Raw genomic sequence first — 26466 nt, 5'->3', positions numbered from 1 at the left:
AGAGATCTTAGCTAAGATGTAAATTGGAATGATTGAGAAGGAATTCTACCATTTCAGTTTATACACTTTTTTTGTCACTTTGTGTTTATTTTTTATATGTTTATACATATCTACTACTATTAGTTTGTTCATATTTTTTCTTTCAAAAAAAAAAAAAAAAAAGTTTGTTCATATTTTATATCAGTTTATACATATTTTATATCAATCTATTTATGAAGTTATGGAAATACCTTATTGTTTTATCTGACATATATTATCATCAGTTTGTAGACTTTATTCATAAAATCATATTGATATATAACCACTACACCATATATTAACAGCTACCAAACATGTCGTGAAAGAAACTACTACAACCTCCCGAGATTATATATGTTCAAAGAGTAAAACATAGCTCAGTTGCTTAGAGTTTCTCTAACGATTTAAAGAGATTCTAGAATCAATTCTCTTGTCCTTGAAGACTCTCTAAACGACATATCAATGTTCAATGAGCATTAATTTTCTCTTGATTCTCTCTCTTTGTACAACATACGAGTTAGACCCAAAAATATAGAAAGTTTCCTTAAAAAGATTGTGATCATACAAGATTTTGATCTTTTTTTCTTCAAAAAGCCATACAAGATCAAAACTTAATTAACTATAGTATATGCCTATATGGGGATATTGATCAGCTACCCAACGGATAAAATACCCACTAATATAGACAATAAAATAATAATTGAAATTGACAAAATAATAATTGAAATTGACAATTTAATTTTGACATATTATTAAATTATATTTTTAATGGATAGATTACCTACTAAATAGACAGTTTCTTCCTAACTATAGACTATAGACTATAGTAGCTACATCACATGTGCTACATGCGAAACACACTGCTGCTAAGTGCTAAGTGCTAAGTAGGTAATATCTATAATCTTTCACATACTCTTTAAAAAATGAAAAGTAGAAGAAATAAATATCTCCTTTAGTTTTCAATTTAGTAGGTAAAGTGGTACCAACATACAGGCTATTTTCATTACACGATACCATATATAAGGACCACTAGATTTAATCAATTTATCATCTTCATTATTGTACTTGTACAAATACAATACATGTTACATTTACATCAATTTCAGTCATATATTCGTGAGTCACGAAAAGGCATCTTTTCATAGAAAAATAGTACTCATGGAAGTACCACAGCATAGTGTGCACAAACTTTTAAGAGTACACAAGAAACACGAGGTATACTCATTCAAATAATATAAGTTGAGGGAGAAATTTTGTCTAACAAATAATATCACTATCAGACTTAGGCCCTCACCTCAATCAGTAAAAGATCTCCGTGAAGCATTATATAAAGCAAGTGTAATTTTGTTAAGTTGTTAAACTTTTGAACCTAAGTGGTCAGCCCCTGCGGCCTCAACTAAGAAAGAACCTCCAGAACCTTGGCGCTTCTTTAGCTTTGTGGTCCGTTTCCTATGAGCACGCCCTTGGTTATGTTGTTCCCACTCATGCAAACCACGAAGAACCTTGTCGCACGCCTAGAGATATAATGCACGAGAATTGGGAAGAGATGCGTCAAAATCTTTGAAACTAGCAGCTATGGAAACGGAAATGCGATAATATGGAAATACAAAAGCAAAAGTGCAAAACTCAAACAAAATGAAAATATGGAAATTGCAAAATAATAAAACAATTCATTAGGTTTAATTTATGAGATTATTGAATTTCGGGAAAAAAGAAACTATAGAGATCATTAGAAAGTTATCATTTTAGGACAAAATAAGAATCATGTAAAGAAGAGATTGCTTGAGTTTCTGAATTACAAAACGTGACAAGTAACCATAGGAGTTTCATGCATCTCAGGGAGTGGCTTCATGGAATGTATAAAAGTAAAAGTTAAGTTACTAATTTCACCTTGCATGTGTACTGAGTCCATAGATCTCTCTCACTGAGTTTTTGGACTGCGACGCTGTCAGCACGATCTGAAACTGACATCACATCGGAATTGAGGAAACAACTTATCACTTTTGCAGCGGGTTCAACCACTTGGGCAACCCATGTATCCTCCGAACTTCCTGAAAGATCAGGGTTTGATTAAATTAGAATAGATTAGAACGAGTGTGTCTCGAGCACAAGAAAAGAAAACAGTTTCAAAGATGGAGTATTTGTCCATCTAGAAATTTCTAAAGACTACGAAAAGGATTACCTAGTAAAGACTCCGTAGAATCTACAAAATGCATGTGCCATCCAAATAACGTCTGCAATCGATTGATCCTCCTCTTCTGCAGAATAACAGATATGCGCAGATATTAGCTCGTTGGTGCAAATTATTCTACGTGAAAACTCAGAATAGAAAATCCATAGAAACAGAACGATAGAAGTTCCTCTCTGTATCAGCAAGAAGCTTCTATTTTATACGGGGGATAATGTAACAACTGGTGTTTCTTTCCTCTTCAAACTAATAATGTATGAATCCTCAGCTGAGCACCTTCAATGACTAGTTGTTCGGAGTAATGGATGCTTTTAACAGAGGCAAATGTGCTAAGAACGGAAAAAAGTATTTTAGTCACATAAGTGCCCTTTTCTTTATCACTTGCCAAAAGTGAAGATGAATATTGTCTGAGACAGGGATATTGATAGTGATCTCAACAATATTTTCTATGGATGATAAACCAATCTGGTAATACAGCCCAAACATTACACTTAATCAAGCTAGTTTTATAATTGACTTATTTCGCAGACTTGCAATTAGCCATTGTAAAACCGGAGTGACTTTGCAAATTCAAGGGATGACTAACGATACGTTATTGAAAGTATGTCTCACCTAACATTTGTTGAAGTTTAATTATAAAATTCAATGTAACAAGCTCAAGTACTAAGACTCTGTACAAAACAAAGCACGACCAAGGCCATCATATTGTGAACATGGAGATTGAAGAGCTTACTTCAAGGTTATCATAACATCCCTCTCAACCAGATATTTTAGAAGTGTACAGTTATAACATGGAGCAATTGCAATATTCCCCTCATCCAATCAATTTAAAAATTTAACAATAAGAGTAATCAGCCATTTTAAGAGAGGGGGGGGGGGGAAGCTTACTTGCCGCCTTACAAGTCTTCGGGTGTTCATTACTAGTTTGGAAATGGCTTCTTCCAGCAGGAGGTTATTTGGGGAAATAGAGGAAGAACTCAAAACTTCCATGATATTTTGTTTGAAAGATATATCAGCATCCTTCACTGAAGATGATTCCTTAAAAGAATTAACATTCTCCTTTCTCGCTTCAGAAAGGACAGCACAAAGAAGATCCTCAAACTCCCTCACTCCAATAGCCTGTCGCAGACCTCGCGTATAATCTGCATTCATGTTGTAAATGTCATAGACTTCATTGAGTAAACCAGCTTCCATCATTTGATCCACTCTCTGCTCAACAAATCGGTCTAGTACTGGAAGAGAAGCATCAACACAAACAAAACAGCAGTCGTATCTTGAATTACCACCAAGACGACCCCATTTCTGTCTGCCACATAAAAATGTGAAAGAAATTTTAAGCAACCAGATCTTTATATTATTATATCACTATTTTGACTCACTCTTCCACTTCCTTGATTGAGCACAAAATCTTGCTAACCAAAGATGCAAAAAGATGATGTCATGTAACAGGAAGTTCAACGTAATATTTAAGCAACTCATTGATAGCTTTGCAGTGATTCCCTATTTGCTTATAAATAGCTGGCAGAAAAATTAGAGCACAGCATTCGAGAACAAGCATTAACACATAAACTTCCAGACGCAGGGATATGCAAGTCTACCAAGTCAAATCCTATTTAAATTCCCAAATGCAGTGTCTTCAAGTTTCGCGAATACAGACCTCGGTCATATTTCCCTGAAAGTGTTGGCTGGGGAGGACTCCAGAATGAGTAAACATCTTTAGATATTGCCTGATCTGCAAAGTTTTCAGCAGAATCCACCAAACATCAATGCTAGTTGATTAGCAGAAGCATCAGTACACAAATGCCAAGCACCAATAACAGAAGATATGCTATAATTTAGATATCATACTACATATCAAATAACCAATAGTGTTACAGAACCATTACGCTGTTCAATCCACAGCTTGCACAGATACTATGGAGCTCATTCCCAAGGTACTTTTACGGTTTTACCTACTAGGCATGTTATATGGAACTATGGAAGCAGCGACAAAAGAGTGGAAAGTAGCAGGCGGGGCAGCCAGGCTCTACTTCAAGGTTCATGATTTTTCATTTGTGGGCAAATAATAGTCATATTTGATTAATTAACAGATAAGCAATAGAGTTCAAAGGGGATACCCTGATCCATTATAGACAACAGGCTTCTCCTCAGTTTTTAGCCTCAATTTGCATCAAACTCACTTTTTTAGTCTCCTTCTAGGAAGGTTCTAAGGTTCAATCTTTACATCACTAAATGTTAGTCATATGATGAACATACAACAGTAATGAATAAACCAGAGGTATTCCAGAGAGTAAAACCCCACAATTTGATACGTCAAGATAGCTACATATTGAAAAATCTTTTAGCAGTAAGAGGGAAACTACAGATAGACTGTAATGTGAATAGATGTAAGCGCAAGCAACACCCATATCCTACTCCCACAACCCCCAAAAAAATCACTGCAGGGGTTCCATACTTCCATCCCTACAAAAGAAACCTTTAAGGTCGCTCAATGCCCCATAGCGAACTGAGAGGGATCTCCTCTAACAAATGTCAGAGCAATACATGTCTTGTACTTAATTGGAAATTAGTTAACTTAAAATGAAGTACACAGAATTTGGAAGTGAAGAGCTTACTTTTCTGTGGTCATTTGGATGTAGTCTGTTAGCTGCCACAGGATCCAGGTCTCTAAGACGTTCATAGCTGTGATCACAAGTGCCTTGTTCAAAAAGTGCATGCTCATTCCGATTGACAACATTTAGTAAAGAGGAACTTATATTATGTTCACAACCTGACAAAAAGGTTCAAAATGTGTATGGTTGCTATAAAAATTGGTGACATTAGCTTTTGACGGTATAAGAAGCAAATTAAAAGAGCACTTCCATTTCCCACAGTTTACCTGAATTCTCTCTTAAAGAAGAAACATCCATCTCTTCCAAAGAATCATCAAGCAGGAAAGGACTGACAAGAGCCTGCATATAGCATAAAGGGAAAAAAAAAACCACAAGTTTAGTAGTTCATAAATGGCTCATAAGAGCCAAAACAGAAAAGCAAGATATACAATATTAAGGCACTTCCTAGTATCCACTCAAATGAACAGCCAAGAAAATTAAAAGATTAAGCAAAGAGGGAATACAAGGCAGATACAGATCAAATGACATTAATGATGCGAGCAACATTCATTTCAGCGACGCATGATGCTAGGACATGCCAACAGAGGTGAAGGAATCAAAGGGTATTATCATATCATACAAAAAACATTTAAAATATATGAAGACACATGGCTCACGCACATCTGACATTATGGAACTTCATGAATGGTTAGCTACTGTCTCAAAAGAACAAAAGACAATTTGATGAGTCATGAGTTAAAATGCTCATAACTGATCGAAATTTTTATACTCCATTCCAAAGTATCTTCCCAGCTTACTTCAGCACGAGTTTTAAGATAATAATTAGAAATGAATGCAGAGGAAAAAGAAAGTTAAAGAAAGTGCTAGGATATCGAGAGATAAAGGGTTGATGTGATGTAGAGAAAGAGGATAATTTACTTCTCATACTATTGGCAATTGCTCAAAAGAAGAGAAAAAAAGATTTTAAGGACGTCATATATTATATAAGAAGGTAAATTATTTTGGGATACAGGAAGAAATATTTCAAATTTGAACGGCTTGAGACCCTTGCAACACAAAATCAGCATAAGATGCCAACAAACATCCATAATGTGCCTTCGGCTGTACAGGTATGAAGATTATCACCATACGCTGTTAGAAATTTATAAGCTACATATGAAGCACAGAAAAGTGAAAACCCAACAAAAATATAATTAGGTAAAAAGAAGTCCACGTTTGATTTATGTTCAATAGTTTCAAATGCCAATATCGACTCTTGAAGCTACATGGCACCTACACCATGCTGGAGTATATGTGTGAAATAGAGAAGGTACACAATAACAGCTTATGTAGAAAATACGGCAATATAGGTTGGAAACTCAAGATAGTGAAATAAAAAGAAGAAAAGAAGATGATACCTGTATGTAGAAATTAGTTCCACCAACTATTACGGGCAGATGATTGTGAAATAAAATATCCTTGATGAGCTGAAATCCGAAAAAGGGTTAGATTACGGTAAGCTGAAATCCGGAAAAAAAAGGGTTATATACTTATATTAGAGTGTGTTTGGTTCGGATGAAAGTGTTTTCTCGAAAAACTGTTTTCCATACTTTCCTTTGTTTGGTTTGGGTTGGATTTGAAAGAGGCAAAATATGGGCTTTTCGAAGGATGCAAAATAACTTTCCCTCGTGAGGCAAGGGAAGCCTCACTTTCCATCATCATCAAAGGCTCCATCAAGCTTACTTGACAAAAACCCTCTTTCTCTCTCTTCAACCATGACATGAAGATCTCACTCGTCCTCTATTATTCCACTGATTTGGTTAGTTATATCTTCTCTCTGCTGTTACTAATTTTCCACACTTCCCTTGCAACCAAACCGTGGAAGATCAATCTAGATTTAAATTAGCCTATATAAAGCGGTTCCCTATTGAAATGTTCTCCGTCCAACTAAACACACCCTCCTCACCCTCAGTACTCAGTAGCACAATTAGGCAAATAGATATATCATAAACTTAGGTGGAGCGTATCAGTTATATTTTTGATATGCTTGGAAATATGAAAGGCTAGACATACAATTGCTCATAAACCCAATTGTAATGATTGAAAACCCTTAATTATTCACGTATTTGAACCTCAAAACTATTAAGAAAACCTATAAATCAGCATATAGCTTAATTTACATGAAAAAATGATAATAAAAACATTCAACAGATAAATTACGATGAAATCTTACAGGTATGGCAGCATCTCGAAAGTCTTTAGCGGTGAATTCCACATTAGGGCTAATTGTTCCTAAAAGATGGTGCGGAACTTCTGCAACATAAATAAAATTCTGTCAAATTGAAGCGAAAACAGTTTGATGAAGAGAGAGAGAAAGACGTTGCCTTTTTGGTCGATGAGAGAGACTTTGTTAGTGAGAACATCTAAGCCATTGTAGACTTGCATGGAATCAGCGTTGATGATCTCAATCGGGAAATGTCCTGCTAAATCTATTGCTAGTTTTGATTTGCCGGACCCAGTTGGTCCCATTATCACTATTATCTTGTCCTTTTTTGTCCCTCCGCCATTTCTAGGGTTTTCTAGCTCTGAGCTCAAAGTACCACCTACACCTCTCTCCAATTCTTTCCCTTCCATCTCTGTTCTTTCGACTTTCGCCAATTTCCTGCTTTACTTTGTTTTAAGAACACTTCAAAGTCGTTCTTGTTCTTGAGGATTATAATTGGGGGAAAATACTAGGGTTTTGCATAATATAGGGTTAGATCTCGTAATTTTAAGTTTTTTTTTTTTTTTTTTTTGACAGGCGTAATTTTAAGTTGATATACAAAAGTCTAACCGTTCGACCAAGTAAATTGTTATTATTTTATAGTTATTATTAATAAATAGAAATTTTTCTTACCCAAGCCTTATCATCTTGGTTTGGCCCGCTTTTTGGGCTGGTTTTGGGCAGAATTTTTTTGGCCCCTGGTCAGGTCCAACTTGAATTTTTTTTTAGCTTTCGGCAAGTCAAAAATGACTTTTTAATTTATTTTTTGGCCCAACCCGATTTTGGACCAAAATAGCGGGCATTAGGCACAAAATTTTGGCCCGAATTTTGGTCTGACCCGGCCTATGATCACCTCTATCCAAACCATAATCTATACCTAACAACTAATTTGCAATTTAACAAGAAATGAATGAAGCTTCGATATAAAAGTATATTTTTAATCCGTCTCATAATATAGGGTGTGTTTTCTTTCTAGATGGTTTCCAAGATAATCTTGGATATCTTTAATTGCGTATTAATTAAAATAATATTAAAAATTGATATTATGAAAGTACAAATTGAGACAAAACTAACATGATCTCACATGAGTATTTTTTGTATACATTAATGAGAAATTTTGGCCAGAGATAGAGAGATACAGGACGAATGATGCATAATATAACTAGGGTGTTTGGATCTTATAAATTATAATTACATCTGGTTAATTTTGATTAGGCTCTATTAATCCACAAACTTTATTTCTTAAGCGAAAAGTACACTGACACTCCTTTATTTTATTTTTTTATGTGTTTGCACCCAATTTACCTTTTGGGCTACATTCGGATCGAGGCCTAGCTCGGGGTAGTTAGGTTCCATTCCTTTCCCAAGAGTGTTGTATGGATTCAACACAGATCCGTCCTACCAAAGCTAATCCCCATCATCACTGGACCAACATTTACTTGATACTGACACTCCTTTATAAGTCATATAAATACATTAGAACTCTAATTATATAGTTATTGAAAGTTAGGAGATAGAAGAAGAAATTCATCAAAAATTAATAATACTCCTATGGCACTACAAAAAGCTTAGCACCTCTTACTTTTTCTAACAAGATTCATGTGGTATAGTGTATCACCCTCTTACAAAAGCACTTTCATCCCTAATTTTTTTTTTAAAAAAAGTTCCTCCCACTATAAGTTGCAAATGTATTATTATTACATTACCATGAAAAAAAAAGTCCCCCCACTATAAGTTGCAAGCCACTCTCAAAGGCATACATGTCAACCTCTGATTTATAATATATTTCACCTAAGAATTTTCTTCTTATTTATTTTGATTTTATTTTGAACATATGTTATATTTGCAAAAGATACTATTGATTTTGGAAGGTTTGTTATATCTTTTGAATATATGATTGGTGCAATAATATTTAATTTGTTCAAGGAAAAGAAATATTTAATCTCATAACTATAAGCCCATTTGTTAGGAGTATATAGCCTGAAAAGGATTAGTAAAGATTAACAATAAATGTAAAACTTCAAAATTGATATTACCTTTTTTAACAAAATTTTGAGCACAGCTCGAATAAAAACTAGTGTGATATGAATATAATTAATTTGATGTCAAGATACTCCGAATTAATAAATCAACTAGAATTCCTAGAGAATTATGTGAAAAAAAATGATAAAAATAGCAAATTTGTTCTACATACAAAGACTTGAGACATTCCATAATGCACATTTTATTCGCATTCGAACACACAACATCCAGATCAAACAAATTAAAGTTCTGTAATATGTCCACTTTACAAACTTTCCCACCCCATCATACTAGAAATTTTGTTTTCCCTCTCTTCAAAATGTAGAAAGATTTGTCAATAAAATGCTATTACAAATATGTAACAAAAAAAAAGGTACAGAATCAAACAAATCAGTTCTAATATCACACCGAAAAAAGAAATTAATCCTTTTCCCTCTCTTTAATCAGCGAGTTAATGATATTGAAATTAGAAATTTTAAAATAAATCATTTAAGAGACTCAATGTGCTTGCTGAGCTCCTCCAGCTTCTTGAACCTCAACTTTTCACTTTCACTCACCAGCTGTCAAGTAAATAATAATAATTATCATTATTAATATAATTTTTGAATAAAAATAATAATATTGAATTTACATAATTATTTACTGAAATGTGAGAGATTTTTTTTACCTCCATCAATTTGGCAACAAGTTGAGCTTTTTCCTTGTTTTTCTCATTGAAGGCATCAAGGGATTCTTTGTATTCTCTTTCCTGTTAAAAAAAACCAACAGAATTATGATGTTACAATTTATAACATGTTAAACATGAAAAATGAAATAAATACTCCATCCGCTTCATTTTAATCTACACACTTACCCTTTTTATGCATATCAATGCAAAACTTTAAGACATATATCTTTAGTTTTGTATTTGTAAAAATTATAAAAAGTACATATTAAAAATATACATGTTATGACGAATCTAACAAAATTTCACATGACTATATTTTCATTCACGTATAAATTACAAATTATGGTCAAAGTATAATTTGTAAATAGTGTAATACTCCCTCCGTTTCATTTTAATCTACACACTTACACTTTTCACGCATGCCAATGCAAAACTTTGAGGACATATATCTTTAGTTTTGTATTTGTAAAAATTATAAAAAGTACATATTAATAAAATACATATTATGATGAATCTAACAAGATCCCACGTGACTATATTTTCATCCGCGTATAAATCAAAAATGATGGTCAAAGTGAAATTTCTGAATAGTGTAAAATGTCAAAGTGTGTAGATTAAAATGAAAATGGAGGGAGTATATCAAAATGTGTAGATTAAAATGAGATGGAGGGAGTAATTGATCAACAAAAAAAATACCTTCTTCTGGCATGTAAATCCAAGTGGCCTCAGTTCTTTGTTGAGAGTATCAATCCTCTTTCGAATGTATGCAACTTCCTTCCTCTTTGGGTCTTCTAAAGTTTCAAGTTCCTAAGATTATTTTAGATCATTACAAATTTATTGGAGTACATGCTTTTTATTACTAGCTACAATTTTACCACAACCCTCATAAATTAATTGATCTAAAAAAATTATTTTGTCAAAAGAAATTAATATGACCAAACTGAACTTCAAGCCTCGTAATTTTTTGGTTCAATCTTAGTAGTTAGACCATTAGAGTTCGAAAAAAGGATACGAAAATTCCAACCCTAAAATTAGGTGATAATTTTCGTACCTTGAAATTCTTGCATAGAACGAAGGTGGGAATTGGAAAGTTTTAAAAACTGTATAGTATTTTAAGGGTATATATTTTTCATCGACACGAACTTATCTAAACTGAACTTATTGACCTAATCAAGCTCAATCTATGAAGAGAACGCATCTTAAATACGCGCGCTTGTAGTACTAAAATGTTACCTCACGAATCTCAGAAAGGCGCTTAGTCTCTAGTTCAACACGGCCTAAGTGAGCTTGAACACGTTCCTTAACCTCCATCTTCTTCTTCTCGATCTCTTCTTCCTTAGCTCGAAAAGCAGATAACACTGTCCTTGACATTTCTTCATCTTTGTCCTCAGATGCAGATTTTGTTGGGCTCCCAATGAAGCTCATTGCACCAGAATTCTTCATCTTCATCACTTGTAAACCTTCTTCTTTTTGTTGTTGTTCCCAAATCTGTTTTGGTGTTGTCATTATTTCCCAATTTACCTAACTTTGTATGTATCTTTATACCCCTTTTTTCTCTTCTGATGGAGTATTATCAGGAGAAATACTACTTAACTTAGCTTCTTTCTCATCAAGTTTGGCTTTTAAGGCAATGAAGTTATGAAATCAAATTAAATTATATAGTCGTACTACATATTGCTTGTAAAGTATAATAAATGTAATATAATAGAGATATGACGAAATGACTATATTGCCTACACTTTTCTGTAACAAAAGTTGTGAAAGTAAGAAATTTCTAACCTTTTTTTACAGACAGTTTGTAGTTTGAAGGTCCCAGTGCTTTTCTCTTTTTTCTTCTTCTTTCACCAAAGCAAGATTAGACTATCTCTAAATTGGTCCCCAAAATGAGTAGTTTTATGGTAAAGTTGTTAACCCACTTCACTTAAATCTAGGCTTTTAACTTTGGTGAAGGTCTAATAGATGGTAATATTTGGATGGACCTGCATGTTTTGGTAGATAGCTAGCTATTTTCTTAAGTTGGTGATTTGGCAAATTCTTCTAACTACTTTTATTTATGTAAGTGTCATTTTATCCAAATTTGTTGACAAATAAATGTTTTTTTTAGGAAAAACTGATAGAATACGCTAAACTATGTAAATATACGTTGCGTCGTAAATTAAACTATGTGGGTAAAATTTGATTTAATTATGTTAGAACTAAAAATTCAGGCGTCTAAAGTATTAATTGATATGAAAAAAGGAACTTCCTAATGATGTCCGAGGGGAAGATTCATTTAAGAACTTCATTTTTCGAGTGCTTAGAGGCATGAATTCCAAACTTCGACGTCATTGAATCTATTTTTGATTGTATGATAATAAATAATTGTAGGATCACAGTAACTTACTATTTTATTATTTTAGATTTTTAATACTAAAATTTTACAAGACGATCTTACTTAAGACATGCTTATACTCAGTCTTGTATAATGGAAAATTTAGGGATCCTTCTTACCAGGGTGAAAATGACAATATCAAACCCTTGTCACCGGAACGGAGAAGGGTCTTAAAACCACTAGACCAACTTTATATACTCGATCTTTTATGCTGAACTTGATATCTTTATTTTTATTTTATTTTCATGTTGAGATTTTTTGACATGGGTACTTTTCTGTATATGTTGCAGGAGCAATATAAAAACAAATACAGGATGGGAAGCATCTGAAAGAGTAATGGTAAATCTTTCTGTTTTCTTGAAAGAGGGATACTTGATGTGGAAGATTGCTCAAAGAGTGGACAGTAAAGGGTCACCTACACTCCTGTTAATAGATAATTTTTTTAAAATAAATGGAAAAAAAACATTAATCCAAAAAAAGGAGATAATAAAAATAAAAGCCTTAAGGACCAAGACAGGGTAGGAGAGAAGTTGCCTTGCCTTTTACAGGTATGATTGCTCTCCAGCTTGTGCTTGTGTGAAAGAACCTTCATGAGTTGTGAATCTAATTTCAATATATTTCATAATTCCTTTTTTTTTTATCAAAATTTAAGTTAAAATGATTTAAATGTATATTATAATAATTGTTTATCCCTTGTCAAATATAAAGCACATATTAATTCAAAACTAGTTTGTAGCTCCGGGTTATTTTCTGGTTCTCAGGTACAATAGTTATCATTATTAATAATTTACTTTAAAATGATATTTCCAAATATCATTTCGTCTAGTAGTTAAGACTTTAGTATATATATTTGAAGGTCATGGGGATCACATCCTATACAATGCATTTACTAATTTCTATTGTTGTATATAGATCGTATGTAGTAAAACGACCTATGAAAAGACGTCACGTAACTCTGTCTCTTGATTAAAAACAACTCCTAATATAGATGTGTCTTGGTCACCTCCTAATCATGTTAGACAATGCAAAAAATCTCATACATACAGGTGGATTAATTTTACTAATAGCAATGATATGTTCTAAATGAAGTATATTTGATTTATAGTGCAATGTAATCATGAAATGTTACCTTTTTACCCAATTACCTAGTCCTCCATCATAACTTAAAACTAATTCTGAAAAAGTATTGACACTGATTGGTTGAAGGATATTCAACAGATCATGGAAAAAGATGAGTCAATGATCTGTTCTGTCTCAAAGATGACAGCAAATTCCTTTGGAATTTTCTCTCTCTGTAACCTTAAAGAATCCAATATCTAAGATGCTTCAAATAGATGGATGCAAAGATTAGCAACTGACAGATGTTTTATTTTTGAATTAAGGTCATCTGTCATGTTCATTTTGCACAATATTAGTGAGTAACAACCTTTCTTTAAGGTTATAGTTTGCTTTTGTTATGCTTTATGCCCATGACTTTATATTGAAAAGTATTGTTAGGCCAAATCTAAATTGCAATTTGCAAAGAGGCAGAGTAGTTAGAATCAAAGGTAACTGTCTCTGCCTTTTTGGGACTTTTCTCAATTTTGTTTTGGTTGGCAATTGCAAATTGTAATCGCGAATGGCACCATGTTCTTTTTGTTGTATGAGGGCCCATTTTTAACAATTAAATGCCCTAATTAATCTATATACACACACAAATTTAACAAGCGATATAATTTACAAGCATATGCTACCCTATTAGGTAGCGTTTAGTTAATCAAACTGAAACGAAATGATATCTGTCATATCGTAGATGTATGGAATGAAAATCTCATATACATCTAAAATTGTTCCATTTGACTTTAAAATAATCTTTTATTCTATTGTTATAGTTCTTTACATTAGAAATTGTAGCTTTACAAACGATAAACTATCATTTACAAGAATGAACAATAACGAACATAAGGTCTATTTGAACCCTATTCTAATTTTTTTTTATTTCCTTCTCATGTGCTACCATGTGAAGTTTTATGAAAAGAGTTCCATGCATAATACATATAAGTATGGGGAGATAGGATCTCCTTGCCTTAGGCCTCAATAAAAGGTAAATTAGTCAGTAATCGAGTTATGAGAGCAACATTAAAATATGAGACAAAAATTATGTGAGCTTGGATCCATTTTATCATATAGGTTTAGGTGGACATAACTATAGGAACCCATATGAAACAAAAAAATCATAACTATATGAATTTATTTTCAATAATATTATTCACCAAAATTATAAAATATGAAAAAGAGCGTTGAGTGTTTGCAAGTGAGAGATGGTGAAATAAAAATGAGCTTTGAGGATTCTTATCTTTCATTTCGTTTTTGACTTGATGTTTTTATAAGTTACTTCACTTTATATTTACTCAATTTCTTTTACATAGGTGCATTGTCCCGAGATGAGAAATATTCATATGATAGAAATCAATCCTTATAAACACTCATCCAACACAACTTTCATCATACAATTGGAATTACTATGTGAAAACTCATGTTTTTGCTCATTATATTGTTTATTTGAAGTCTTCCAAATGAGTAAAATTCAAACATTATAGGAAGAACTCTAAATAGCCAAATAATATATAATATCGAAACTTAGGCGTACCATGCACACAATACACTCAAACGTATAATACATGTGTCCCCATTAGCTAAACATTAATTTAATCATTTGTAAATTGTAAGTAACAAAATATGAATCCACCATGACACTACTTGCTAAGGGATTATTAGTTTACTTGGTGTCTTTTGACCTTTGTCCTTTATTAACACTTAGTAGGACATGACATTATAGGAAACAATTTGTTTATTGGATTCTTTATTGTGATTTTAATAGACATGTAAATGTGATAAGTGATTTTGGGGAATTTATTATGTTTTTTAAAGGATTTTTTTTGTGATATTTTAAGAATACGTAGTTGTGAAATTAGATATATTTCTAGATTTTAAAGGGGAGGTAGATACATAAATAAAATTGGTGGGACCATGCCAATAAAGTGTTGAAAGTTTGAAACTATATAGTGACAATTAGAAAATGACATTGTTCAAATTAATGTGGGACGAAGGAAGTATTAGTAATTTTACAATAATTTAAGTTTATTCTTTGGTTATTGTATTCGCTTCATTTTGCATCCGTTTTTTTATGTATTAAAAATACGGGTCAGTTAAGATACCAAGCTAATTTGTTTGAACTTTATATGTGTTTGAGTTATAAAGGACTTTAATAAGTTATGTGACCCATTTAACAAATGAATTAAATAAGGTTTAAGGCTTTCTAAATTATTTAATTGACAAGTTGAGTTAAAATTCAACTTCTTAACCTGTAAATGCAACAAAAAAGTAACACGATCCAACTTTCTTACCATCTCTAACCATAGACTCAAAAACTATTAAATCAATTAGTCCTATGGAATAAAGGTTATTTAAGACTAGTTTTATATGCACGTTATACGTGCGTGAAATATAACTACTGAGGTTTTTTAGGGATCGATTTTTCCTTCTTCTTTTTCACAAGTCAAATTACTGCAGTTTGTAATTATATTTTAATTACATATATTTTTATTATTATTATTTTTTTTGACAGATTATTATTATTATTATTAATTGATGGTATATTAGTCAAAAAAGATAGACGCCAAAGTGATAAGAGTTCCCATATATAATAGAGATATCTGCAAACCTACCCGTGTTATTTTCCAAACTTATCCAAAAAAAAAAAAAATTTGCCATCGAAAATTATAAAAGTTCAACCTCTCCTCACCCTCTTCTCTCTCATCGAAATTTTGTTCTGCAGAAACTCCCCCAAAACCCCAATGTCGCCAAACGCGTTAACCTCCGATGAACTTTTGCTCCTTTGACAAAATCTGAAATACTTCTCACTGATTAATTCTCTCTCCTCCATTGATAACGTCGTTCTCTAATTTTCCTTCGTTTTCTAGATTAAAGTTCGAGTTTTCTCTTTTTCCCGCCGAGAAAGATATTCCTAGGGTTTGTCTTCTCCTTTTCTTTTTCTAATCTCTTCTTCGCCAAAACAAATATTAATTTCGCCTGTTTTTTTGCTTGGATTCTGCATATTTCGGTTTATATTTTGAATTTTTGATGCAGGGTTTTTATAAGGTTTTCAATTTTATGATTTTTTTTTGCGTTTTAAACATCAGAATACAAGTTGAAATTCACTTTGATTTTGCGGAGAACTGATAGAATTTTTTTGTACTTCTTGTTGTTTATTATTAGTACTATTAGTTGAGTAACAGAACATAGGATTTCATATTAGTTGTAGTTTTTGGATTTGAATTTTGAGGAAGATGATGCGGAATGGAAGAATTATGTTAGACAGTAGTAGTAGTAGAAGCGAGATGATTTTACATGGTATGAGAATTGGTGAAAGCGAATCTGGTCGTATTCAGCATTTGGCTGTTGAAGGAAGAGAGACTAGCTTGATGATGATGAGAAGATACAGTGATGAAGAATTGCGAAATTTTCCGCGGTCTAGTGATCAGGATTTTCCAACTAGAGACTACGATACGACTTCGAAGTTTCAGTGGAAGTCTTTGTTGAAAGAATCAAGGAATTTAATGGCTGATGGTGGCAGGAGATATGATGAATTAGTGGAGAGATCAATACCCATTGAAAGTGAGATGATTAATAATGTACCCACAAATGCATACTATGTTGGTAGTGCTGATTATCGTGAACGTACTAGGAATTTGACTGGTCTTTTGGTTGAGGATCCAGAGTCTCATAGACGTAGAGGGAATGTGACTGATCCTCCAGCTGAAGATGTTGGATATCATAGGCACACTAGGAATAGGACTGGCCTTCCAATTGAAGATTCCAGATTTAATGGACGCACTGAAAACATGGCTGGTCTTGTGGTTGAAGGTGCTGGAAGTGCTGCTTGTGTTGGGAATGTGAATGGTCTTCCAGTTGAAGATGCTGACCATCGAAGGCGTACTAAGAGTATAACCTGTCTTCAGTTTGAAAACGATGGGAGACCTCAAGTAAGGGGATACCCACAGCATATGGATAGGGATACTTTTACGAAAGCATATGAGGGAAATGGTTCTAGGTCTCGCACCGAGGATAGCCCTCATAGTTTGACGCCACATTCACAGTCTAGTGGTCAACATACCCCCTTTCGAGGAACTTCATTTCCGAATGTGGAACTACACCAGGAAGTTTACCATCATCATGCCGATGGACCTGGAACTGGCAGTAGTATTCGACCTTTAACTGGCTATAGCTCACAGTATAGTGGTCATTGTCAACGTACCCCATCTCGAGGAATTCCGTCTACAAATTTTGAAGGTCTACAGCAGGATGTTTTTCATCATCCTTCTGATGGACTTGGAACTGGTAGTAGTATTCCGTCTTCAACCGGCTATAGTTCCTATGGAATAGTACACTCTAGAGCTGGTAGAAGCGCATGTCCTGTCTCAAATGAAGGCGGTAATTTTCTTAGTACAGAGTATAATGACATGGATAGACATAGTGTCTACTTCCATTCAGAGACTCAAAGGTGTGAAAAGGTCTGTAGAAGGGGTTTGTCAAAAGATATCTATGACAAATATGAGAATGTGCAAGATTACAATGACTACAGGAATTCATTTGGAAATGACACTTTGGATCCTGCTTCACCCGGATATGGATATGCTGGTAACTCTTGTAATTGTGCCCTAGAAGAGGATGGAAGACATCATTCTGATCACACCCAGCAAGAGGCACAAATTGTGGATCTACATGATATTAGGACTGCCCAAGAGATAGAATATGGTGGGGCTAACATGTATTCATTGGACAGATATCTTGAATATCAGAGAGAGGCTAGTCATGAGCCTTTATTTTGCGGGGAGGAGTGTTCTTATCAAATTGATGCACCTGGTGTATCATATCAACAGCAAACATGGTATAATCATATATTAGAGGAAGGAGCTCTAAAAAAAAATGAAGGTTCATGGCAGATATCGAAGTCTCAAGATATTGATTTATGCGACCAACCCAAGAGGATGTCCAAAAGAAAGCGTGGTATTGTTGGAAAGACGAGGTTGCCAAAGCACAGAACTTCTACCTTGGGTGGTAGAGGTGCTCTGAGCTATGACAATAGACATCTTATTGTTGAGCCTGATTCTTATAGGAGCTCAAGTGATCATTTTAATTCAAAGGAAAATGCAGGATTGTCTAAATCTGAACCTGAACTGCCATTTGCTGGTTTGTCCAAGGAACTGCAAAGCCGTTTAAGCAAACCTTGTGAATCTGGTCGCAATGATGTGAAAAGCAGGCTGAAGCACCCTCGTTTTATTGCTCATCAAAATGGGCCGCCAGCCTCTGAAATTTTAAGTGGGAATGTTAACAGCTGTGTCAAGACTTCTCCAAATGTTGACCAAACAACATCTGCTCCACAACCTTGTGGTAAAGCTCAGCGCACTAGCGTTAGAAAGAGGCTCAAACGAGATGCTTACCCTGTTGATCCTCAAGTTTCACATCCTGACCTTAACTTAGAGTCACAACAGAAGCTAGCTACAAAAAACTCTGAGAGTACAAAAGAAGTCAGTCTTTTGCAAGAAGCTGATGTAGACCATTCAATACTTAAGGTGAAATCTACAGAGAAGGATCCGCCTGAAAATTCTGCAGAACTTAAGCATCAGGTGGACCATTGGTTTTTGAAATGCATGCTTTACTTGAATGCAAACATGGGTCGACAAAAAAAATTTAAGGAGCAAGGAAAGGCTGGTCCGTTGAAGTGCATCATATGTTCCAGGTCAGTCTTTGACATTGAATAGATGTTCAGAATACTGAAGATCTTGTTTGTTCATTACTTACATAATGATTCGGCTTTCTTCTAACATTGAATGCATTTACTAATTACATCATCAAGTTTCGGAGTAGCACAGTTGTTTTGAAAATTTTCACTTTTGTACTTTTGGTGTAGAATTATTGCTAATATTTTTCTAGGGATGGTTATAGTTTGTAACTATACCTTATCAATTTTAAAAATCCTTGATTGTGCATCTATCTAATTGAACTGTTTTATTACTAGTACAATTGTTTGTGGTGAAGTGAGGATCCGGTAAGATCTATTACACTGAAAAAGAATGTTTGAGATCCTATGATACCAGCTGCCAGCATGAGACTAATGTTTTAGAGTTTTGTAAAGATGAGTATCTGTATCACGGCTAGCTTTTTATGATTGTTATCTAGGGATAGATGCCACTGGAGCCTGAGGGCTCTTTCCCCCTGCTTATCTTTTCCTGGTGGGGACTAGATGAGTTATAAAATTCTCCATAATTTCTATGTTCAAGCATTGCTGGAGATACTCGTACAAGGACCTACTCCACCCTCCGGAGCATTGTTTGTGTGGCTGGCTTTCTTCTTGTCTTGTGTGAATTTACATCTTTTTTAATGTTCCTCTTTGTCGATTAGTCCAATAGAGAGGTACTTTTGTCTTTTCTTGATCTTGTTCATGTTAGCGGTATTGGCTATGTAGTACTTCATAATATTTGCTCATATTAGCATTACTAGCTATACAGTTGCTCATGTTATTAAACCGGGTTATGTTATTAACAGTGGTTCCTTCTGTACTTAATGTAATAAATGTGCCTTTCTGATAATAATCCCTTCCTCCATGGGCAAAGGCACTGCACTCTGCTCTGTCCATGGTCTTCTGGATGCTACTAGGTATTGTTGCATAAGTCAATTGATTGTCTTACGTTCATTTTTGTTTAACAGTTCTAAAGAGTTTCTCCAAACAAAAGACGTTGCGACGCATGCATTCACTTCTCTTAAGATTGGGCTTAGAGCACAACACCTAGGCTTCCATAGAGCTTTATGTGTCTTGATGGGATGGGATACGTCAGTTGCATCTAATGACCGATGGATTTGCAAATCTTTGCCTGATGTTCAGGCTTGGGCTATGAAGGACGATATAATTGTGTGGCCTCCTGTTGTTATCATTCACAATGGCTCTCCTAGAGACTTAAATAACAGCAATGAGCAGGTGAAGATTTCTATTGAACAGCTTGAGGATACTTTGAAAGGTAAGTTAGCATATCATTTTTGTCCGGATGTTAAACTTGAGCTCTCAAAATTTATGGACTAAGTAGCTTACTTTTAAGTTACTAAACCTGGTTGTTCAATTTTGCATGATCATGTGATGGATGTTTGGCAAAGTTGCATTGGTCCATCGCATGTTTGATCTTACAGTTATATTTTTAGTATGTTTCCTTGTTACATTTTCTTTTTAACCTTTTCCATGTTAGACCACCTTGCTTGATCCTTCTCTTGTTTCTATGGTGGGTTTCCTGCATGCGCTTTGTTGCAGATATGGGTTTGAGTGAAGGGAAGACCACAATATGCCGTGGAAAACCTGGAAATCCAAATATTATGCTGGTGAAGTTCAATGGAACTCTTTCGGGCTTGCAAGAAGCAGAAAGACTTCATAATGTTTTTTCTGAGAAGAAAAGGGGAAGGGCTGAACTCCAAGAGAGAGATTCTAGAACGGGGTGCCATGAGGGAGTTGTGCAAGAGCCAGAAGCCAAGATAGAAGATGTGCTATATGGGTACCTCGGAATCGTGGAAGACTTTGACAAACTCAATTATGATATGAGGCGACATTGTTTTGCAAAGAGTAGGAAGAATATCCTTGCTTGTGTGGATAAAGCTACTTAGGGCAAGGAGAGGATGCAACATACGACAACAAACTGTTAGATGCATTTTGTTACAAGTGCCAGTGCTAAGAGAAGTAGGCACTTTGGACTAATGAGTTTTCTTTTGTTGATATATTTTTGGTAGTTAAAGAATTGTTGGAGGCCTCAAGCCACTAATAGGGAAATGATTTAGACTTCTAACATTGATTTTGGTGTTCCTTCTTGTGAGTAGTGCACGGTTAATTGTGCCGTTGTAGGAGTGCCAAAATCAATATTCGGAGTGTAAAAATCAATCCCCTTAAAGAACATGCTCGTTCCTGCTTGGCACATATGTAGATGTTTTTGCTTTGTTTAGTGGTCCTCTTATTCTATGATCGAATACATATTGATATATACCTTCTGTTTTGTGATATGTATGTCTTTTCTTGTTTTAGGTTGGAATTGGTTAGACGAGAAATAGGGAATTTCATATGGTCCGTATTTATTGAAAAATTAGTTATAATTATTTATCATTGAAATTAGGAAAATTCAACTAAAATAATATAATCTTTAGCCAGTTCTCTTATATAATTCAAACATTGGGTCATTCTAATATTATTTTTGCCTAAATTTCCTAGAGTAAGTCAAATGAACATGCAGTCGGTTAGACTTTGAAACATGTTCCTTGTTGACCAAGAGTACCCAAAATTCCGTTCAAAATATGTTGATATCGAAACTTTTATGTTTTTCTCCTATACTCTCAGTCTCTCCTAGCATAAGTGACTTCACAAATATTTTGAGATTGATGCAAGCAAGAGTTGCTTGGCAAGAGTCTCTGCAGTTCTCTTTCAAAAGGACAAGGTGATATCGATTTTTGCGAGAAAATTGGAGGTGATAATTGCTAACCTTAGTTGTCATATTTTTGGATTCAAAAATAAAAATTTGATTTATGGGCAGAATTAATCTTCAAATTGAATGTTGTTAATTATGTAATTATAGGTAATGTTGGTTAAAGCAACAAAATTTTATTAAATTAAATACAAGATACAGAAATCACGAAAATCAAAAAAACACAAATCACTTCCTCGTTAAATTTTTTAAAACCTAAATCTTTTGTGACATATTTTGGAAGTACAAAAAATCCATTATAAACATGCTATTTAATTAACAAGAAATCTTACATAACTTTTTAGAATATATTAATATTCTATAAACTGATTTAGTTAAGATGATATATATATATAATTTATTAAAATTTAATATTATTTCCATGTACCATAAAAAAGAAAATCTATATGCTTAGCAACCAACAAGTAGTGATGTTATAATCTTGGAAGCCATTTTCCATTAATAGCAAGCCAAGATCTGAAACCTCAAAATTGGGAAAAAAATCGTCATCCCCATTCCCAATTGGCAATTTTTTTAACTAAACCATCAAACGACGTCGTGGCAAGTGTCAACTTTCAACTAGTTTCTCTCTCCTCTCTTCTTGGCTTTTGTTTTGCTCCCAGAAACTGCAAACCACCAGCGCATGACCGCCATTATTGCATTTTCCGAACTCTTCTAAATTTTCGCACCAAAATTTTATAAAGTTCAACGATAGAAGAAAAGATAATCAAATCCCTCCCTTTTTATTTATCATTATTCAGGTAAATTGTCTTCTGCTATCATAATTGCTTTAATATAATTCAGAAAATTTTCTGATTTCCCTTTCATTTAATTTTTAGGGTTTATGAATTGTGAATTAGTGTTTTAATTTGAAGAAATATTTATGCTTAGTTGTTTGATATGGTATGAATATTGTGAACTTAATCTTGTACTATTATGAGATGAGATTTGCAAAGTTTTTTCATTTGGTAAGCCTCAAATGCTCCTATAATCCATAATATATGGTTCAACACTTTGATTTTTCTGTAAAAATTACTTAAATTTTGATATGTGGACTTAATTTTACAATTAGGCTTATCTGATTTTTTTTTTTGTAGGTATCTTAATTGTTTGTATTGTTAAAAATACTAAATTGGTGAGTGAACAAAGATTATGACTACTGCAGAAGCTCTGCTTTCTGGGTCTGCACTTTGGAATCCTACTTTTCAGTCTGATCTTTTCCTCAAACCCAAATTAACTCATTCAGGTGTTTTATCATGTACTAGAAGGCTAAAGGGTTTAAGGGGGAAGAGAAATAAATGGGAAATCGACTGTCGTCGAAAGATATATCCTGTTCCTCCTTGTAGAACTAGAGTTAAAAGGCTTGGTTGTTTGAGTTCAGATGGTTTAAATGGACCCTTGTTTTCTGGTGAGAGTGAGAAGTTGAATCCGAGTTCAGCTGATGTAAATGCCAAAACACATGTTAGTGAACTCATAGCCAGTGAAAAGTTAGCTGCTGCTGCTGCGAAAAGTGAGAAAGCATTGAGGGTGAAAGCGGATTCATTAGAGGATGAGGCGTGGGAGCTACTTAATGAATCCATTGTAAATTACTGTGGTAGTCCTGTGGGAACTATTGCTGCTAATGATCCAACTTCCACTAGTATTCTGAACTATGATCAGGTGTTTATCCGTGATTTTGTACCTTCTGCAATTGCTTTCCTTCTGAAGGATGACTATGATATTGTGCGGAACTTTCTCCTTAACACCCTCCAGTTGCAGGTAATCTAAAATCTCTGTCATCCATCATGATTTATCAAAGGTTCAATTCAGCCATTATACTGAATACTTTTGTTTCAAAACTTCAGTAGTTCCTTTCTATAGCTTTATATGTTTGGTTTTAAATTTGTTTTCTAGGAAAAAGATCATCATTATCATAGAATGTATACTGTGGTGTGAAAAGAAAATTTATGATAGTTTGACATAAGCAAAGCAAAGCAACCGAAATCTTTTTGGTATGCTCACTGTCTTCAGAGGCTTTCTTACATTTCTTGAAAACCTATCATGAGAAGTATTCTACATAATGCACAGGCATTTCCTTTAACCAAACCTCCTTTCTGTTGAATCATCAATGGCATTTTGGACTATGTTACTCAAACTCAGCTGCAAGTGTCAAAACATGTATTTTTGCCATTAAATGAAATGTCGCATACTATTGTCAAAGTGTTTATGGGTAGGTGGGGTTAAATAAAGATTTTGAACATTGAACGGAATATTGAGTGTCTAGTTTTTCTGCAATGAAATGGAAAGATGGAATGCAGTATCATGACACATGATGCACATTATTTAATCATGCAAACAGGAATGCTTCATCATTCATCACATCTGTATGCAATATGTCGTAAAACCTGACAAGGATTTCCTCAATACTTTATGATGTTCTGGATTAGAATCACGTGACATCCTTCTACCGGCTTTTGTATGTGATGTCTTAATGACTTTTGTCATCAACAGAGCTGGGAGAAAACCATGGATTGCCACAGTCCAGGTCAAGGGTTGATGCCAGCCAGTTTTAAAGTGCGAACTGTTCCCCTAGATGGCGATGATTCTGCCACTGAGGAGGTACTAGATCCTGACTTTGGTGAGGCAGCAATAGGCCGTGTTGCTCCTGTTGACTCTGGTTGGTGTCTAGGGTTCTCCTAATATAGTGGAGTGTTTATCTTGAAGTATGGTTTGGTATCCGAGCTGGTTCTTACCACTATGTTTCTTGCTATAATTTGTGTTCAGGGCTTTGGTGGATTATACTGCTGCGGGCTTATGGTAAATGCTCTGGAGATCTGTCTTTGCAGGAAAGGGTAGATGTTCAGACTGGGATGAAAATGATTTTGAAGCTATGTCTTGCTGATGGTTTTGACATGTTTCCAACTCTACTGGTGACTGATGGCTCCTGCATGATTGATCGTCGAATGGGAATTCACGGCCATCCCCTTGAAATTCAGGTAGATTTTGTTCTTCACTGATTCATTTGGATTGAGAAAACTAGATTTATGAGAAAAACTAGGAGATTCATTTTCTTGAAAATTCTTGCTGAAAAATTAACAAGATATATTGGAATATGAACCATATCTCTGCAATATAGCCCCCAGATTCTCATCAACTTTAATCATCTTCCCTTTATTATGGGCAGGCATTGTTTCATTCAGCATTGCGCTGTGCACGTGAAATGCTCACTCCTGAAGATGGGTCAGCTGATCTGATAAGAGCACTTAACAGTCGACTGCTTGCGCTATCATTCCACATCCGGGAGTACTATTGGCTTGATATGAGGAAACTCAACGAAATTTACCGTTACAAGACTGAAGAATACTCTTTTGATGCTGTAAACAAATTCAATATCTACCCTGATCAAATCCCACCGTGGTTAGTAGATTGGATGCCTGAGAAAGGTGGGTATCTCATAGGAAACCTGCAACCTGCTCACATGGATTTCAGATTTTTCTCTCTCGGAAATTTCTGGTCTATAGTAAGTAGTCTAGCAACATCAGGTCAGTCACATGCCATATTAGATCTGTTTGAAGCGAAGTGGGTTGATCTAGTGGCAGATATGCCTATTAAGATTTGTTACCCTGCCCTTGAAGACCAAGAGTGGCGAATTGTCACAGGCGGTGATCCAAAGAACACGTAACATCTTATGTTTTTTTGCTCAATTTATTCGTTTTAATGATCCTATTATTCGCATCTTTGTCTTACCTTGTTTCTCTTGCAGCCCTTGGTCTTATCACAATGCAGGTTCATGGCCTACTTTGCTCTGGCAGGTAAGTTAATGAATCTTGTGTTGACTAAAAGAACAGAAGTATGCAAATAAAAGGGGAAACATTACCATTTTCGGACTTCCTCTTCCTGTATGCTGTTTCAGGTGTCACTTTGGAATGCTGTAGTAATTATGAAAAGTAAATTGTGAGAAACAGCTAACAGAAGTTCTACTATGTTGTTTCAGCTCACTGTGGCATGCATAAAGATGAACAGACCAGAGATTGCAGAGAAAGCTGTAAAAGTTGCAGAGCGACGTATATCAAAAGATAGATGGCCTGAATATTATGACACAAAGGGAGCAAGGTTTATTGGTAAACAGTCACACTTGTTTCAGACGTGGTCTATCGCGGGTTACCTAGTGGCCAAACTCCTCCTTGCCAACCCTGAGAAGGCAAAGATTCTTATTAATGAAGAGGACTCAGAGCTTGTTAATGCTTTCTCTTCTCTTATTCCACGAGGTAGGAAACGTTCTAGAAAAGGAGTGGGAGTAAAACAAAGTTACATTATATGAGTTGTTTAAGGTATGTCATCTCAAGCCTACCACAAACTCGCCTTTCACTTGATGAAGCAGCCGCGTACCACCGCTACCAGTTCAAGTGCTATAACCAGAACTAGTGGTATCCATTGAAAGATATCATTTGTGCAACTTCAATTTTTTAGGAATTGGTATGTATGACTTGATCTTGATATGGAGTTCGTGACCTTTGCTTTCCTGAAGCAGATATACACCTCTGTTGTACATATCATGTTGTAAACTTTGACTCATATCTTGATCCTTCATTTGATTAGTGTTACATCAGGAGTGGGCACTCGTTGCTGGTAAATTTTGCTTCCTGTTAACTGACTGCCTTGTAAATTATGCGGAGGAAGACTGTTCTAAGTTGATAATTAGATGACTCCATCATAATTATGATGGCATTAGTATCTTCATGTAGGCTGTTGTCAGCTAAAATTCAAGTTTAGTACCTGATCTTCACAGATCTCTGCCAGTAACCTATTTTAGAAGATTGCATCAGTTGATTTA

At 34.5% G+C, this 26466-nt stretch overlaps 4 protein-coding genes across 10 annotated transcripts; 2 read left to right on the top strand and 2 right to left on the bottom strand.

The window, feature by feature from the left end:
- Window positions 1-1135: 1135 nt before the first annotated feature.
- Window positions 1136-7536, bottom strand: LOC104900359 (tRNA dimethylallyltransferase 2). 2 transcript variants are annotated; one of them, XM_048647813.2, is made up of 10 exons: window positions 7182-7536; window positions 7031-7110; window positions 6216-6284; window positions 5085-5157; window positions 4822-4976; window positions 3864-3938; window positions 3095-3508; window positions 2201-2276; window positions 1909-2069; window positions 1136-1532 (listed from the first exon to the last, which is right to left on the bottom strand). In XM_048647813.2, exons 1-10 carry the CDS (start codon window positions 7429-7431, stop codon window positions 1374-1376), a joined length of 1512 nt encoding a protein of 503 aa, XP_048503770.1. In that variant the 5' UTR covers window positions 7432-7536; the 3' UTR covers window positions 1136-1373. The 2 variants fall into 2 exon arrangements, with proteins under 2 accessions (XP_048503770.1, XP_019106596.2); XM_019251051.3 differs by having other exon boundaries at window positions 4822-4916; window positions 7182-7534.
- A 1732-nt stretch (window positions 7537-9268) lies between these two features.
- On the bottom strand, window positions 9269-11675 carry LOC104900357 (hypothetical protein). 3 transcript variants are annotated; one of them, XM_048647814.2, is made up of 5 exons: window positions 11529-11675; window positions 10983-11237; window positions 10446-10556; window positions 9750-9830; window positions 9269-9642 (listed from the first exon to the last, which is right to left on the bottom strand). In XM_048647814.2, exons 2-5 carry the CDS (start codon window positions 11196-11198, stop codon window positions 9568-9570), a joined length of 483 nt encoding a protein of 160 aa, XP_048503771.1. In that variant the 5' UTR covers window positions 11199-11237; window positions 11529-11675; the 3' UTR covers window positions 9269-9567. The 3 variants fall into 3 exon arrangements, with proteins under 3 accessions (XP_048503771.1, XP_057252426.1, XP_010686071.1); XM_057396443.1 differs by having other exon boundaries at window positions 10983-11368; window positions 11529-11659; XM_010687769.4 differs by lacking the exon at window positions 11529-11675 and having other exon boundaries at window positions 10983-11403.
- Window positions 11676-15518: 3843 nt separating this feature from the next.
- Window positions 15519-21216, top strand: LOC104900356 (hypothetical protein). Its single transcript, XM_010687768.4, has 3 exons — window positions 15519-18901; window positions 19870-20177; window positions 20462-21216. Exons 1-3 carry the CDS (start codon window positions 16449-16451, stop codon window positions 20806-20808), a joined length of 3108 nt encoding a protein of 1035 aa, XP_010686070.2. The 5' UTR covers window positions 15519-16448; the 3' UTR covers window positions 20809-21216.
- Window positions 21217-22114: 898 nt separating this feature from the next.
- On the top strand, window positions 22115-26372 carry LOC104900355 (neutral/alkaline invertase 3, chloroplastic). Of its 4 annotated transcripts, none has more exons than XR_007268513.2 (7): window positions 22115-22414; window positions 22751-23411; window positions 24144-24309; window positions 24417-24628; window positions 24817-25310; window positions 25396-25531; window positions 25627-25790. XR_007268513.2 is itself a non-coding variant. In XM_010687767.4 (7 exons), the coding sequence occupies exons 2-7, from the start codon at window positions 22806-22808 to the stop codon at window positions 25951-25953; spliced, it is 1854 nt and encodes a 617-aa protein (XP_010686069.2). In that variant the 5' UTR covers window positions 22116-22414; window positions 22751-22805; the 3' UTR covers window positions 25954-26372. The 4 variants fall into 4 exon arrangements, 2 of the variants coding, with proteins under 2 accessions (XP_057246950.1, XP_010686069.2); XR_007268512.2 differs by having other exon boundaries at window positions 25396-25545; XM_010687767.4 differs by having other exon boundaries at window positions 22116-22414; window positions 25396-25444; window positions 25627-26372.
- Window positions 26373-26466: the final 94 nt, after the last annotated feature.

The sequence above is a fragment of the Beta vulgaris genome, chromosome 7 (assembly GCF_026745355.1).
Source record: "Beta vulgaris subsp. vulgaris cultivar EL10 chromosome 7, EL10.2, whole genome shotgun sequence".
NCBI lineage: Eukaryota > Viridiplantae > Streptophyta > Magnoliopsida > Caryophyllales > Amaranthaceae > Beta > Beta vulgaris.
This window is presented reverse-complemented; position numbering and strand designations above follow the sequence as displayed.

Excerpts from the sequence above, each read along its gene's own strand:
- LOC104900359 (XM_048647813.2), bottom strand. The coding sequence starts at position 7,431 with ATGGAAGGGAAAGAATTGGAGAGAGGTGTAGGTGGTACTTTGAGCTCA. Across the intron at positions 6,285-7,030 it reads TTCGAGATGCTGCCATACCT|CTCATCAAGGATATTTTATT; the intron begins GTAAGATTTCAT and ends TTCGGATTTCAG. Across the intron at positions 1,533-1,908 it reads GGACTCAGTACACATGCAAG|GCGTGCGACAAGGTTCTTCG; the intron begins GTGAAATTAGTA and ends TTATATCTCTAG.
- LOC104900357 (XM_057396443.1), bottom strand. The coding sequence starts at position 11,255 with ATGACAACACCAAAACAGATTTGGGAACAACAACAAAAAGAAGAAGGT. Across the intron at positions 10,557-10,982 it reads GCCTTTCTGAGATTCGTGAG|GAACTTGAAACTTTAGAAGA; the intron begins GTAACATTTTAG and ends AAATAATCTTAG. Across the intron at positions 9,831-10,445 it reads GATTTACATGCCAGAAGAAG|GAAAGAGAATACAAAGAATC; the intron begins GTATTTTTTTTG and ends TTTTTTTAACAG.
- LOC104900356 (XM_010687768.4), top strand. The coding sequence starts at position 16,449 with ATGATGCGGAATGGAAGAATTATGTTAGACAGTAGTAGTAGTAGAAGC. Across the intron at positions 18,902-19,869 it reads AAGTGCATCATATGTTCCAG|TTCTAAAGAGTTTCTCCAAA; the intron begins GTCAGTCTTTGA and ends TTTGTTTAACAG. Across the intron at positions 20,178-20,461 it reads GCTTGAGGATACTTTGAAAG|ATATGGGTTTGAGTGAAGGG; the intron begins GTAAGTTAGCAT and ends GCTTTGTTGCAG.
- LOC104900355 (XM_010687767.4), top strand. The coding sequence starts at position 22,806 with ATGACTACTGCAGAAGCTCTGCTTTCTGGGTCTGCACTTTGGAATCCT. Across the intron at positions 23,412-24,143 it reads TTAACACCCTCCAGTTGCAG|AGCTGGGAGAAAACCATGGA; the intron begins GTAATCTAAAAT and ends TGTCATCAACAG. Across the intron at positions 25,445-25,626 it reads GGCCTACTTTGCTCTGGCAG|CTCACTGTGGCATGCATAAA; the intron begins GTAAGTTAATGA and ends ATGTTGTTTCAG.